The 14,219-nt window shown below is 46.2% G+C and overlaps 1 protein-coding gene across 18 annotated transcripts in view; it reads left to right on the forward strand.

Annotated features, from left to right (window-relative positions):
- Positions 1–14,219, forward strand: part of LOC118358464 (splicing regulator ARVCF-like) — a 366,019-nt gene that overhangs the window by 158,668 nt on the left and 193,132 nt on the right. For 15 of the 18 annotated variants that reach the window (XM_052479027.1, XM_052479020.1, XM_052479029.1 and 12 more), the window contains one exon: positions 3,468–3,737. The exons of 2 other annotated variants lie outside the window; for them this stretch is intronic. In XM_052479027.1, the coding sequence (XP_052334987.1) occupies positions 3,513–3,737 (225 nt within the window). In that variant the 5' untranslated portion in view covers positions 3,468–3,512. The remainder of the gene's footprint in view (positions 1–3,467; positions 3,738–14,219) is intronic. One more of the 18 variants, XM_052479028.1, reaches the window with a different exon arrangement.

The raw sequence follows: 14,219 nt of genomic DNA on the forward strand, positions 1-14,219 counted from the left end.
TGCTATGACAGTGTTGTCAGACCAATCTCCATTTTGGATAAATAAATGATGAGCCAGAAACAAACATCAAAGGGGGATTGTGTTCTTCAAAGGGAATGTGGGTCTCTATCTACCTCTCTCTCTCTCTCTCTCTCTGTCTCTCTCGCTCTCGATCTCTCTCTCTGTCTCGGGCTCTCCCTCTGTCTCTCTCTCTGTCTCGGGCTCTCTCTCTGTCTCGCTCTCTCTCTGTCTTGCTCTCTATCTCTCTCACTCTCTCTCTCTGTCTCGCTCTCTCTCTCTGTCTCGGGCTCTCTCTCTGTCTCGCTCTCTCTCTGTCTTGCTCTCTATCTCTCTCACTCTCTCTCTCTGTCTCGCTCTCTCTCTCTGTCTCGGGCTCTCCCTCTGTCTCTCTCTCTCTCTCTGTCTCGGGCTCTCTCTCTGTCTCGCTCTCTCTCTCTCTGTCTCGCTCTCTATCTCTCTCACTCTCTCTCTGTCTCGCTCTCTATCTCTCTCACTCTCTCTCTCTGTCTCTCTCCCTCTCTCTCTCTGTCTCTCTCCCTCTGTCTCTCCGTCTCCGTATCTCTCCCTCTCCCTCTCTCCCTCAGTCTCTCTCCCTCTGTCTCTCCATCTCCGTATCTCTCCCTCTCTCCCTCTGTCTCTCTCCCTCTGTCTCTCCGTCTCCGTATCTCTCCCTCTCCGTATCTCTCCCTCTCCCTCTCTCCCTCAGTCTCTCTCCTTCAGTCTCTCTCCCTCTGTCTCTCTCTCTCTGTGTCTCTCTCTGTGTCTCTCTCTGTCTGTTTCTCCGTCTCTCTCCCTCTGTCTCTCCGTCTCCGTATCTCTCCCTCTCTCCCTCTCTCTCTCTCCCTCTGGCTCTCCGTCTCCGTATCTCTCCCTCTCTCTCTCTCTCCCTCTGTCTCTCTCCCTCTGTCTCTCCGTCTCCGTTTCTCTGTCTCTCTCCCTCTGTCTCTCCGTCTCCGTATCTCTCCCTCTGTCTCTCCGTCTCCGTATCTCTCCCTCTCTCCCTCTCTCTCTCTCCCTCTGTCTCTCCGTCTCCGTATCTCTCTCTCTCTCCCTCTGTCTCTCTCCCTCTGTCTCTCCGTCTCCGTTTCTCTGTATCTCTCCCTCTGTCTCTCCGTCTCCGTATCTCTCCCTCTCTCCCTCTCTCTCTCTCCCTCTGTCTCTCCGTCTCCGTATCTCTCCCTCTCTCCCTCTCTCTCTCTCCGTCTCTGTATCTCTCCCTCTGTCTCTCCGTCTCCGTATCTCTCCCTCTCTCCCTCTCTCTCTCTCCCCCTGTCTCTCCCTCTCCCTCTCTCCCTCTGTCTCTCCGTCTCCGTTTCTCTGTCTCTCTCTCTCTCTCTCTCTCTCTCTCTCTCTCCTCCGTATCTCTCCCTCTCTCTCTCTCCCTCTGTCTCTCTCCCTCTGTCTCTCCGTCTCCGTTTCTCTGTCTCTCTCCCTCTGTCTCTCCGTCTCCGTATCTCTCCCTCTCTCCCTCCCTCTCTCTCCCTCTGTCTCTCCGTCTCCGTATCTCTCCCTCTCTCCCTCTCTCTCTCTCCCTCTGTCTCTCCGTCTCCGTATCTCTCCCTCTGTCTCTCCGTCTCCGTATCTCTCCCTCTCTCCCTCTCTCTCTCTCCCTCTCTCTCTCCTCTGTCTCTCCGTCTCCGTATCTCTCCCTCTCTCCCTCTGTCTCTCTCCCTCTGTCTCTCCGTCTCCGTTTCTCTGTCTCTCTCCCTCTGTCTCTCCGTCTCCGTATCTCTCCCTCTCTCCCTCTGTCTCTCCGTCTCCGTATCTCTCCCTCTGTCTCTCCGTCTCCGTTTCTCTGTCTCTCTCCCTCTGTCTCTCCGTCTCCGTTTCTCTGTCTCTCTCCCTCTGTCTCTCCGTCTCCGTATCTCTCTCTCTCTCCCTCTGTTTCTCCGTCTCCGTATCTCTCCCTCTGTCTCTCCGTCTCTGTATCTCTCCCTCTCTCCCTCTGTCTCTCCGTCTCCGTATCTCTCCCTCTGTCTCTCCGTCTCTGTATCTCTCCCTCTCTCCCTCTCTCTCTCTCCCTCTGTCTCTCCGTTTCCGTATCTCTCCCTCTGTCTCTCCGTCTCCGTATCTCTCCCTCTCTCCCTCTCTCTCTCTCCCTCTGTCTCTCCGTCTCCGTATCTCTCCCTCTGTCTCTCCGTCTCCGTATCTCTCCCTCTCTCCCTCTCTCTCTCTCCCTCTCTCTCCCTCTCCCTCTCTCCCTCTGTCTCTCCGTCTCCGTTTCTCTGTCTCTCTCTCTCTCTCTCTCTCCCTCTCCGTATCTCTCCCTCTCTCTCTCTCTCTCCCTCTGTCTCTCTCCCTCTGTCTCTCCGTCTCCGTTTCTCTGTCTCTCTCCCTCTGTCTCTCCGTCTCCGTATCTCTCCCTCTCTCTCTCCCTCTGTCTCTCCGTCTCCGTATCTCTCCCTCTGTCTCTCTCCCATATGTCTCTCTCTGTGTCTCTCTCTCTTTCTCTCTCTGTCTGTCTTTCTCTGTTTCTCTACCTCTCGTTCTGGTTATAGACATACATACTCACACACTGCAGTCCAACCTGCTCAGGATTCTAATCAACACATCTGCATCTCTTGCCAGGCTAACTCTCTCTTTATCTCTTTGTGTGGTTTCAGATGTAACAGTGTCTGTGTTGTTGACTGTGTGGTATGTTTTTGTTGTCCCTCAGTGATCGCTCTTTTTCCCCACTTGATTTTCTGGGCCTTGAAATCAATGCTGTCATTTCTGGTTTAACCCCTGTCTGATCTCATCTTTTATTACCTTCCCTCCTTTTCGAGCTTTTTGTCCTTCCAGCCATCAGGCTCTTCCACTCATTTTACTATTGGTAGAGAGTGTGACGCCTGTTATCTAACTCCTCTGTCTACTAATCTACTAGGTGTGTATTCATAACACCCTGTGTGTATGACTGTAGTTACTTACAATTGTTATTGTGTGATCAATCCCCTTGATGTCATTCCACCATCCGTTATGGATACAAGTGTTTGATAGTGACGTAGGCTACACACCATTTTGCATCTGCTTCCTGAAGCTCATGATGGGACATCTTGATTATGTATGCCTGTGGTAATGTACTGTGGATCTCGGTGTGTATGTGCATGTACTGCAAATCAGCATTTGCATTGATAGCAACAGGCGACATGGCGTTTTTGGAGGAAACTCACCTCATCCTGAACCACCACCAAATGTCTATGTAAAAGAGTGTGAGAGACTATTGTTGGGGTGTAATTGTGTGCAAGGCTCATCCATGTGGAACCTTGTACGTGGAACATATCCTGCTCATATTTCCTGTAGCTGAGGTCTCACAATACAATTGTTTTCAGTGTTTTTTCCTTCTTCCAATGGGAATCTTCATGTTTAGTAGAATACAGTTATCAAGCCAACCATGTCAGACTGACTGGTTGAGTGTCTGTAATGACCTAGTGTCCCTTCCCTCTCTCCACCCCCAACCTCCCTGTTCTCTGACCACTGCCCTACCGAAGCTCAGCTCAGTCCAACCCAACCCCTTTGACTCATACCATTGGGCCATGGAGGATTATGACGTGCGCTCGGCCGCCAGTATCCTGGCCTCGGTGAAAGAGCAGGAGGCACGCTTCGAGCGTCTGACCCGGGCCCTGGAGGAGGAGCGACGCAACGTCTCCCTGCAGCTGGAGCGCTCCAATGTACCCCCCGACAGGTTGGGAGGGACTGGGCCGAGCGCTAACCTGCCACCCAACAGCCAACCCCTGGCCTGGCAGCAGGTGGTGATGCAGGTAAATCAAGCCAGCACGCCCCAATTTCCCACCTGCCTGTCCACCTACCTGCCTGCTTGATCTGACTATCCAGTCCCCCTCCATTTGTGTATTTGACTCATTGCATCATCTCTTTGTCATCATCTCTCATTCTCCTGGGCATCCAGTGGCTGATCCAACCCCTGTATTATTATTATTATTTCTGATTTGTTGTGCTGCTTGGATGGGGATGTAAACATTACAATGTGGTAGGGTGTGGTGACGCATCCTCTTTAAAGGGGGAGGGTGATATTCTACTCTTTTTATCTCCTCTCACTTACAAACCACCCAATTCAACCCTGTTTCCTTCCACCCAGTGTTTTTTGATAATGTTAAGTTAGTTTACTATGGCCCGGTGCCCTGGGTGAGCAGAGTTTGCGCATTTTAAAACATTCCATTGGACCTTAAGTGAAATATCCACCCACTTGGGGCACCAGGCCTTGCAGAACTTTACCATTGTCTTACTGCTAATTGGATTGTGTCTGTTCAGCCAGCTCTGCCCGTGACTGAAGGACATTTGGGTCCTGGTTGGTGGCTGGGAGTGGAGCTGTAGTGACTTCTCTGGCTGAGGTTGAAGGACATTTGTGTCTTGATTGGGTCTGGGCTTGTAGTGCTGGTGACTATCCTAGGTTGAAGGACATTTAGGTCCTGTTTGGGGCCTTGGAGTGGAGCTGTAGTGACTTCCCTGGCTGGGGTACAATAACCTTTTGGCTCTTGTTTGGGCATTGCCTGGGAGTGCTTAGAGCTGTTGACTTCTCTGGCTGGGGATGTGTTGAAGGAGATGTGAAGTGAGGCAGACATGATCCGCTGAAATGGCAGTGGTCAACGTCCATTGATTTACAGTACAGAGCAAACTCCTGACTCTTGCGGGTGGGCATTTCCCTGCATGCACTGCTTTTATAATGTTTAACCCAAAATGCTTTTCTTGTTCACAGATTGTGCCAACGTTCATTTCTGTGGCTCGTTGGCTGTTTAGCCACAAAAATGTATAATTTAGTGGCAGTATGTGGCTTCCCAGCTGAGTAAGCCGGCCTTTTCTCCCCCTTGCCTCAGGCTTTGATGAACCAAGTCCCTGACTTGTTGATGCCCTCTCATACTCGTAAATTGTGAATGATTTACAGAGAGCTGCTTAACACGACAGCCAGTGAATTAGCCTGCTCTTTTACAGGAGGATCACTGCGTGGTTATCACTCACAGCTGGCTCACTGTTGTGGCTCCAAGGTGAACGGCAGTGGCCCGTCACCCGTCTCCCTGCATCGGGGGGTCAATTGGGCGGAACGGCCCGAAACACACAGGCCACACGCAACGTGGCTGGCTGCACCGTGGAAGGAGCCTACTATTACATCATGAGATTGTTTATTATACAGTACCAGTCAAAAGTTTGGAGACACCTACTCATTCAAGGGTTTTTGTTTATTTTTACTCAGTGCCTCCAGAAAGTATTCATACCCCTTGACTTATTCTACATTTTGTTGTGTTACAGCCTGAATTCAAAATGGATTAAATAGCTTTTTTTCTCTCACCCTACATACAATACCCCATAATGACAAAGTGAAAACATGTTTTTGCAAATGTATTGAAAATCAAATACAGCAATATCTCATTTACATAAGTATTCTCATCCCTGAGTTAATAAATGTTTAGAATCACCTTTTGCAGCGATTACAGCTGTGAGTCTTTCTGGGTAAGTATCTAAGAGCTTTGCACATCTGGATTTTACAATATTTTCCCGTTATTCTTTTCATAATTCTTCAAACTAGGCAACCATTTTCACATCTTGCCATAGATTTTCAAGCAGATTTAAGTCAAAACTGTAATTCAGCCACCCAGGAACATTCACGGTCTTCTTGGTAAGCAACTCCAGTGTAGATTTGGTCTTGCGTTTTAGGTAATTGTCCTGCTGAATGGTGAATTCATCTCCCAGTGTCTGCAGGAAAGCAGACTGAACCCGTTTTTTTTCTAGGATTTTGCCTGTGCTTAGCTCCATTCCATTTGTTTTATCATGAAAAACTTCACAGTGCTTAACAATTACAAGCATACCCATAACATGATGCAGCCACCACTATGCTTTAAAATATGGAGAGTGGTACTAAGTAATGTGTTGTATTGGATTTGCCCCAAACATAACACTTTGTATTCAGAACAAAAAGTCAATTGCAGTATTCCTTTAGTGCCTTACTGCAAACAGGATGCATGATTTTGAATATTTGTATGCTCTATAGGCTTCCTTCTTTTCACTCTGTCATTTAGGTTAGTAATTGTGGAGTAACTAAACTGAGGATGGATCAACAACATTGTTCTCCTATCACAGCCATTAAACTCTAACTGTTTTAAAGTCACCATTGGCCTCATAGTGAAATCCCTGAGCTGCTTCCTTCCTGTCCGGCAACTGAGTTAGGAAGGACGCCTGTATCTTTGTAGTGACTGGGTGTATTGATACACCATCCAAAGTGTAATTAATAACTTCACCATGCCCAAAGGGATACTCAATGTCTGCTTTTAAATGTTTTACCCATCTACCAATAGGTGCCCTTCTTTGTGAGGCATTGGGAAACCTCCCTGGTCTTTGTGGTTGAATCTGTGTTTGAAATCTGTGTTTGAAATTCACTGCTTGACTGAGGAACCTTACAGATTATTGTATGTGTGGGGTACAGATGAGGTAGTCATTAAACACTATTATTATCCATGCAACTTATTATGTGACAGTCTGTCACGTGTGCTTCCTCTCCGGCCTCTAGGTCACCAGGCTGCTCGTTAAGGCGCACACCTGTCACCATCGTTATGCGCATTAGCCCAATATGACACTCACCTGGACTCCATCACCTCCTTGATTACCTGTCCTATATATGTCACTCCCCTTGGTTCCTTCCCCAGGCATCATTGTTTCTGTTTCAGTTTAATGTCTGTGCGTTGTTCATGTTTCTTGTTTTGTATTATGTTGTGTTTTTTCATTAAAACACTCACTCCCTGAACTTGCTTCCCGACTTTCAGCGCACAACGTTACACAGTTTCTCTCCTGAACTTATTCAGGCTTGCCATAACAAAGGGGTTGAATTCTTATTGACTCAAGACATTTCAGCTTTTCATTTTTATTAATTTGTTAAAATTTCGAAAAACATAATTCAACTTTGACATTATGGGATATTGTGTGTTTGCCAGTGACAAAAAATATAAATTGAATCAATTTTGAATTCAGGCTGTAACACAACAAAATGTGGAAGAAGTCCGGGTGTGTGAATACGTTCTGAAGGCCCTGTATATGAGGGATGAGGATGGAGGAACGCACCCGGATCTCTGTTGTATGAAGGATGAGGAAGGCATCCGACTCTCTGTTATGTGAAGGATGAGGAAGGCATCCGACTCTCTGTTATGTGAAGGATGAAGAAGGCATCTGACTCTCTGTTGTATGAAGGATGAGGAAGGCATCTGACTCTCTGTTATGTGAAGGATGAGGAAGGCATCTGACTCTCTGTTATCTGAAGGATGAGGAAGGCACCCGGATCTCTGTTGTATGAAGGATGAGGAAGGCATCCGACTCTCTGTTGTATGAAGGATGAGGAAGGCATCCGACTCTCTGTTGTATGAAGGATGAGGAAGGCATCCGACTCTCTGTTGTATGAAGGATGAGGAAGGCATCCGACTCTCTGTTGTATGAAGAATGAGGAAGGCATCTGACTCTCTGTTGTATGAAGGATGAAGAAGGCATCTGACTCTCTGTTGTATGAAGGATGAGGAAGTAATCTGACTCTCTGTTGTATGAAGGACGAGGAAGGCATCCTACTCTCTGTTATGTGAAGGATGAGGAAGGCACCCGGATCTCTGTTGTATGAAGGATGAGGAAGGCATCCGACTCTCTGTTGTATGAAGGATGAGGAAGGCATCCGACTCTCTGTTGTATGAAGGATGAGGAAGGCATCCAACTCTCTGTTGTATGAAGGATGAGGAAGGCATCCAACTCTCCTATCCTCTCCTCTCGCAGCCACACGCACGCACATCTCGTACTATCTCGTCCATGCATGATGGATTATAATGGGCTGAGGATCAGCGGCTTGTAGCTCGGGGGCTCCCAGTCGCCAGCGCAGGGGCAGCCCTCGATGGGCCCCTCTGTTATTAAAAGTTGGGGTCAGAGAAGAGAGGCAGCCAGAGACTGATTAATGGAATCGCAAGTAACTACTTAATGAAAGTGATTAGCTGTTTAGTTGAACTCTCTTCAACTCCAGAGACTCTATTGCTGGCAGCAGACGCTGTTTCCTGTTCTCCCTTGTTGTTGTCTTGGCTCTCAGGTTTAGTTGTTTCAATGAAAGCCTTTGACAGTGTTGTTCCAAAATCGATCACCAAAATGGTTCATACAATGATGCACTTTTTCCCCTGTTGTTTTGTGTACTAAGAGAGAGCGAGAGAGAGAACCTTGTGTCAACACAATGTCCACAGTTGGTTACTGGACTCCACAGAGTAGACAGGGAGGTATGTACTGGCTGTCTGATTGGTTGGAGTAAGGTGGAGGAGACCCATCCTGATCCTGCTGTTGACTGGTGTATTTGAGCATTTTCCAAAGAGCTCCCCTCTCTAATTAGTGGATGTTCTGTGGAGGGGAACATCAGCATGGTGGTCAAAACAAGAGAAACAATAAATAATTCACTGCTTTGGAAAAAGCTAGCATCAACATCCCTGATAAGCCGACTGGGTTTAGCTGTTCTCACTACCCACAGAGGGTAATGGAGAAAGCACAATAGTATTTTTAATACAGATTGTTTGAACTGTGTTGTCATGGTCAAGTGTATGTTTGGTGAATTGTCAATGAAGATGTTCATGTTATCGTCACATGCTGTGCTACAGTCACTGTGCATCAGTAAGGACATGGTTTTTGGAAAAACCAGTCTGCTTTTTCCCCAAGACTGTATACTGGATTTCAGATGGGCTTTTTTGCCCTCACTCATTGTGATCAAACACTTACTAAAGTGCTACTAGGGGATTTTTGAGCATTTTTACATTGATGTCTTCTGAAGAATGTCAAGACAATGCAGTCAGACACTGTATATTGTGTTCCTTGATGGAATCATCAACAGGAAACCACTGACACGAAGCATGTCTTTCAATCCTCATTCACTCACATCAAGTGACCAGTGACAAACTTAAACCAAGACTGGGCTCCAAACGATACCCTATTCCCTATATAGTACACTGCTTTAAAAAAAAAATCTATATACAATGGGGCAAAAAAGTATTTAGTCAGTCACCAATTGTGCAAGTTCTCCCACTTAAAAATATGAGAGAGGCCTGTAATTTTCATCATAGGTACACTGCAACTATGACAGACAAAATCCAGAAAATCACATTGTAGGATTTTTAATGAATTTATTTGCAAATTATGGTGGAAAATAAGTATTTGGTCAACAACAAAAGTTTATCTCAGTACTTTGTTATATACCCTTTGTTGGCAATGACAGTGGTCAAACGTTTTCTGTAAGTCTTCACAAGGTTTTCACACACTTTTGCTGGTATTTTGGCCGATTCCTCCATGCAGATCTCCTCTAGAGCAGTGATGTTTTGGGGCTGTTGCTGGGCAACACAGACTTTCAACCCCCTCCAAAGATTTTCTATGGGGTTGATATCTGGAGACTGGCTAGGCCACTCCAGGACCTTGAAATGCTTCTTACGAAGCCTCTCCTTCGTTGCCCGGGCGGTGTGTTTAGGATCATTGTCATGCTGAAAGACCCAGCCACGTTTCATCTTCAATGCCCTTGCTGATGGAAGGAGGTTTTCACTCAAAATCTCACGATACATGCCCCCATTCATTCTTTCCTTTACACGGATCAGTCATCCTGGTCCCTTTGCAGAAAAACAGCCCCAAAGCATGATGTTTCCACCCCCATGCTTCACAGTAGGTATGGTGTTCTTTAGATGCAACTCAGCATTCTTTGTCCTCCAAACACGACGAGTTGAGTTTTCACCAAAAAGTTCTATTTTGGTTTCATCTGACCATATGACATTCTCCCAATCTTCTTCTGGATCATCCAAATTCTCTCTTGCAAACTTCAGACGGGCCTGGACATGTATTGGCTTAAGCAGGGGGACACGTCTGGCACTGCAGGATTTGAGTCCCTGGCGGCGTAGTGTGTTACTGATGGTAGGCTTTGTTACTTTGGTCCCAGCTCTCTGCAGGTCATTCACTAGGTGGGGACCGTGTGGTTCTGGGATTTTTGCTCACCGTACTTGTGATCATTTTGACCCCATGGGGTGAGATCTTGCGTGGAGCCCCAGATCGAGGGAGATTATCAGTGGTCTTGTATGTCTTCCATTTCCTAATAATTTCTCCCACAGTTGATTTCTTCAAACCAAGCTGCTTACCTATTGCAGATTCAGTCTTCCCAGCCTGGTGCAGGTCTACAATTTTGTTTCTGGTGTCCTTTGACAGCTCTTTGGTCTTGGCCATAGTGAGGTTTGGAGTGTGACTGTTTGAGGTTGTGGACAGGTATCTTTTATACTGATAACAAGTTCAAACAGGTGCCATTAATACAGGTAACGAGTGGAGGACAGGGGAACCTCTTAAAGAAGAAGTTACAGGTCTGTGAGAGCCAGAAATCTTGCTTGTTTGTAGGTGACCAAATACTTATTTTCCACCATAATTTGCAAATAAATAATGTGATTTTCTGGATTTTCTTTCTCATTTTGTCTGTCATAGTTGAAGTGTACCTATGATGATAATTACAGGCCTCTCTCATCTTTTTAAGTGGGAGAACTTGCACAATTGGTGGCTGACTAAATACTTTTTTTGCCCCACTGTATTCTCATTTTACCCCCTTTTTCTCCCCAATTTTGTGGTATCCAATTGTAGTTAGTAATTACTATCTTGTCTCATCGCTACAACTCCCGTACGGGCTCGGGAGAGATGAAGGTCGAAAGCCATGCGTCCTCCGAAACACAACCCAACCAAGCCGGACTGCTTCTTAACACAGCGCGCCTCCAACCCGGAAGCCAGCCGCAGCAATGTGTCGGAGGAAACACCGGGCACCTGGCTACCTTGGTTAGCGTGCACTGCGCCCGGCCCGCCACAGGAGTCGCTGGTGCGCGATGAGACAAGGATATCCCTACCGGCCAAACCCTCCCTAACCCGGACGACGCTAGGCCTATTGTGCGTCGCCCCACGGACCTCACGGTCGCGGCCGGCTGCGACAGAGCCTGGGCGCGAACCCATAGTCTCTGGTTGCATAGCTAGCGCTGCGATGCAGTGCCGTAGACCACTGTGCCACCCTGGAGGCAGTACACTACTTTTGACCAGAGCCTTATGGGCCCTTGACAAAAGTAGTGCACTATGTAGGGAATAGGGTTCAATTTGTGTCCCATCCCAGGTCTGTTTTCTTACTGTGTTATGGAGGAGTGAAAGGTCAAGTGGTGAATGGTGGTGGCACTCTATAGAGACTTGTTCTGGTTAGTATTCAGACAGTATAGCCAGTGAGCTAGAGATGGGATGGGGTACACTACCAACTACCCCTGTCCTGTGCAAATGTTGTGAGGTTCCTTTAGAGGAACGGTGCATCCTTTGATTTCAGTGCTGTCTGTGGGTGAGATGTATGGACCTCAGCCTGGCCCCGCGATGGCACTACACCACACTGCTTTCCACACACACACACACGCACGCACGCACGCACGCACACACAGACACACACGCTCACACCCTCATTGGCCCTGCAACGCCACAATTGACACAAAGGCACAGTGCTATAGCGACGGCAGGCATGCTGGCAGATATATCCCTCACTGGCCTCTCGTAAATCACCTGCAGTCTAACAATGAGCCTCAGTCCACCACTCCTCCTCCTCCCTTTTTCCCCTCCACCCCTCTCTCCCTCCGTTCTCCTCTGTGTCATTAGGAAAATTTGAGCTTCCCGTAAATGTGTAATCACCTCTCTGTGAAAAGGCGGCGTTGTGGATTTTTTTCTTGCCCGCACCTTGTGTCCAAAATTAACCCTATTCCCTATATAGTGCACTACTTTTGACGAGAGACATATAGGCCCTGGTCAAAGGTAGTGCACTATAAAGGGAATAGGGTGCCACTTGGAACACATACACTTGTTCTGTATGTGGCCCCCCTTCCTCTTGGGCTCTTTTCTCTTTCTCTAGCTAGTCTACATAGCTAGACTATATTGTATGGATCTCTGTGTGTAGAAGGACATTCCAATTCCATTGGTTAGATCAGTGGTTCCCAAACTTTTTATAGACCCGTACGTACCCCTTCAGACATTTAACCTCCAGCTCCGTAACCCCTCTAGCACCAGGCTCAGCACACTCTCAAATGTTGTTTTTTGCCATCAGTGTAAGCCTGCTACAAACACTCACTATATACGATACGATATTTATTAAACATAAGTGTGAGTTTTTGTCACAACCTGGCTCATGGGACGAGCTCTTATAGGACCAGGGCACAAATAATAATATAATAATAATCAATATTTTGCTCTTTATTTAGCCATCTTACATATAAAACCTTATTTGTTAATAACATTTTTTAAATAACTCACCACAGGTTAATGAGAAGGGTGTGCTTGAAAGGATGCATATAACTGCAATGTTGGGTTGTATTGGAGAGAGTCTCAGTCTTAAATCGTTTTCCACACACAGTATGTGCCTGTGTTTAGTTTTCATGCTAGTGAGGGCCGAGAATCCACTCTCACATAGGTATGTGGTTGCAAAGGGCATCTTAACAGCGTGATTTGCCAAGGCAAGAAACTCTGAGCGCAGCCCTATCCAGAAATCTAGCAGTGGCTTCTGATTCAATTCAATTTTCACAGAACCACTTGTTGCAATTTTGATGAGGCTCTCTTGTTCAGATATCGGTAAGTGGACTGGAGGCAGGGCATGAAAGGGATAATGAATCTTGTTGTTTTGTCGTTTGTTTTGGGAAAGTACCTGCGTAATTGCGCACCCAGTTCACTCAGCTGCTTCTCTATATCACCTTTGACATTGTCAGTAAGCTTGAGTTCATTTGTACACAATGTTAATGCAGACCGAAATGAGCTCCAACTTCTTAATCAGAGCCTCAGTTTTGTCCCGGTTTCCAGTGGTTTGAAGAAGAGGATGTCTTCCTTAATTGACCCCCCATAAACGTAACGGACGTATGACTCATGTTGACTCATCCAGCTATAACGCATATAATTCACCCCCTTGTATGTGATGCAGTAATTGTTTCAAAACATCTCCTGCCATGTCCCTGATTCTTCGTGAAACAGTGTTGTTTGATGAAGTCATTGTCTGTATAGTGTTTTGGGCCTTTTCCCCCAATAATGTCAGGAAGAATTAAGTCCACCACAATAGTATGGGGCTTGCCTGTCCTAGCCATTCGGTAGCTCACCATATATGACACATCTAGACCCTCAAACAGATTAAGGAAAGAAATTCCACAAATTAACTTTTAAGGCGGCACACCTGTTAATTGAAATGCATTCCAGGTGACTACCTCATGAAGCTGGTTGAGAAAATGCCAAGTGTTCAAAGCTGTCATCAAGGCAATGGGTGGCTATTTGAAGAGCTCAAATATAAAATATATATTGATTTGTTTAATACTTTTTTGGTTACTACATGATTCCATATGTGTTTGTTCATAGTTTTGATGTCTTCACTATTATTCTACAATGTAGAAAATAGTACAAATAAAGAAAAACCTTGAATGAGTAGGTGTTCTAAAACTTTTGACCGATAGTGTACAATGGTGTTTGTTCTTCATTGGTTGCACTTGTGGCAACAGGTCACAAATCTTGTTGCTGTGATGGCACACTGGTATTTCACCCAGTAGATATGGGAGTTTATCAACATTGGGTTTGTTTTCAAATTATTTGTGGATCTGTGTAATCTGAGGGAAATATCTGTCTCTAATATGGTCATACATTTGGCAGGAGGTTAGGAAGTGCAGCTCAGTTTCCACCTCATTTTGTGGGCAGTGTGCACATAGCCTGTCTTCTCTTGAGAGCCTCTCTCTAGGTGATGGCTTTGTTATGGAAGGTTTGGGAATCGGTTCCTTTTAGGTGGTTGTAGAATTTAACGGCTCTTTTCTAGATTTTGATAATTAGCGGGTATCGGCCTAATTCTGCTCTGCATGCATTATTTGGTGTTTTACGTTGTACACGGAGAATGTTTTTGCAGAATTCTGCATGCAGAGTCTCAATTTAGTGTTTGTCCCATTTTGTGAATTCTTGGATGGTGAGCGGACCCCAGACCTCACAACCATGGAGTGCAATGGGTTCTATAACTGATTCAAGTAATTTTAGTAATTGGTATGTCGAATTTTATGTTCCTTTTGATGGCATAGAAGGCACTTCTTATCTTGTCTCTCAGATCGTTCACAGCTTTGTGGAAGTTACCTTTGGTGCTGATGTTTAGGCCAAGGTATGTATAGTTTTTTATGTGCTCCAGGGCAATGGTGTCTAGATGGAATTTGTATTTGTGGTCCTGGCAACTGGACCTTTTTTGG

This window comes from Oncorhynchus keta, chromosome 25 (genome assembly GCF_023373465.1).
Source record: "Oncorhynchus keta strain PuntledgeMale-10-30-2019 chromosome 25, Oket_V2, whole genome shotgun sequence".
NCBI lineage: Eukaryota > Metazoa > Chordata > Actinopteri > Salmoniformes > Salmonidae > Oncorhynchus > Oncorhynchus keta.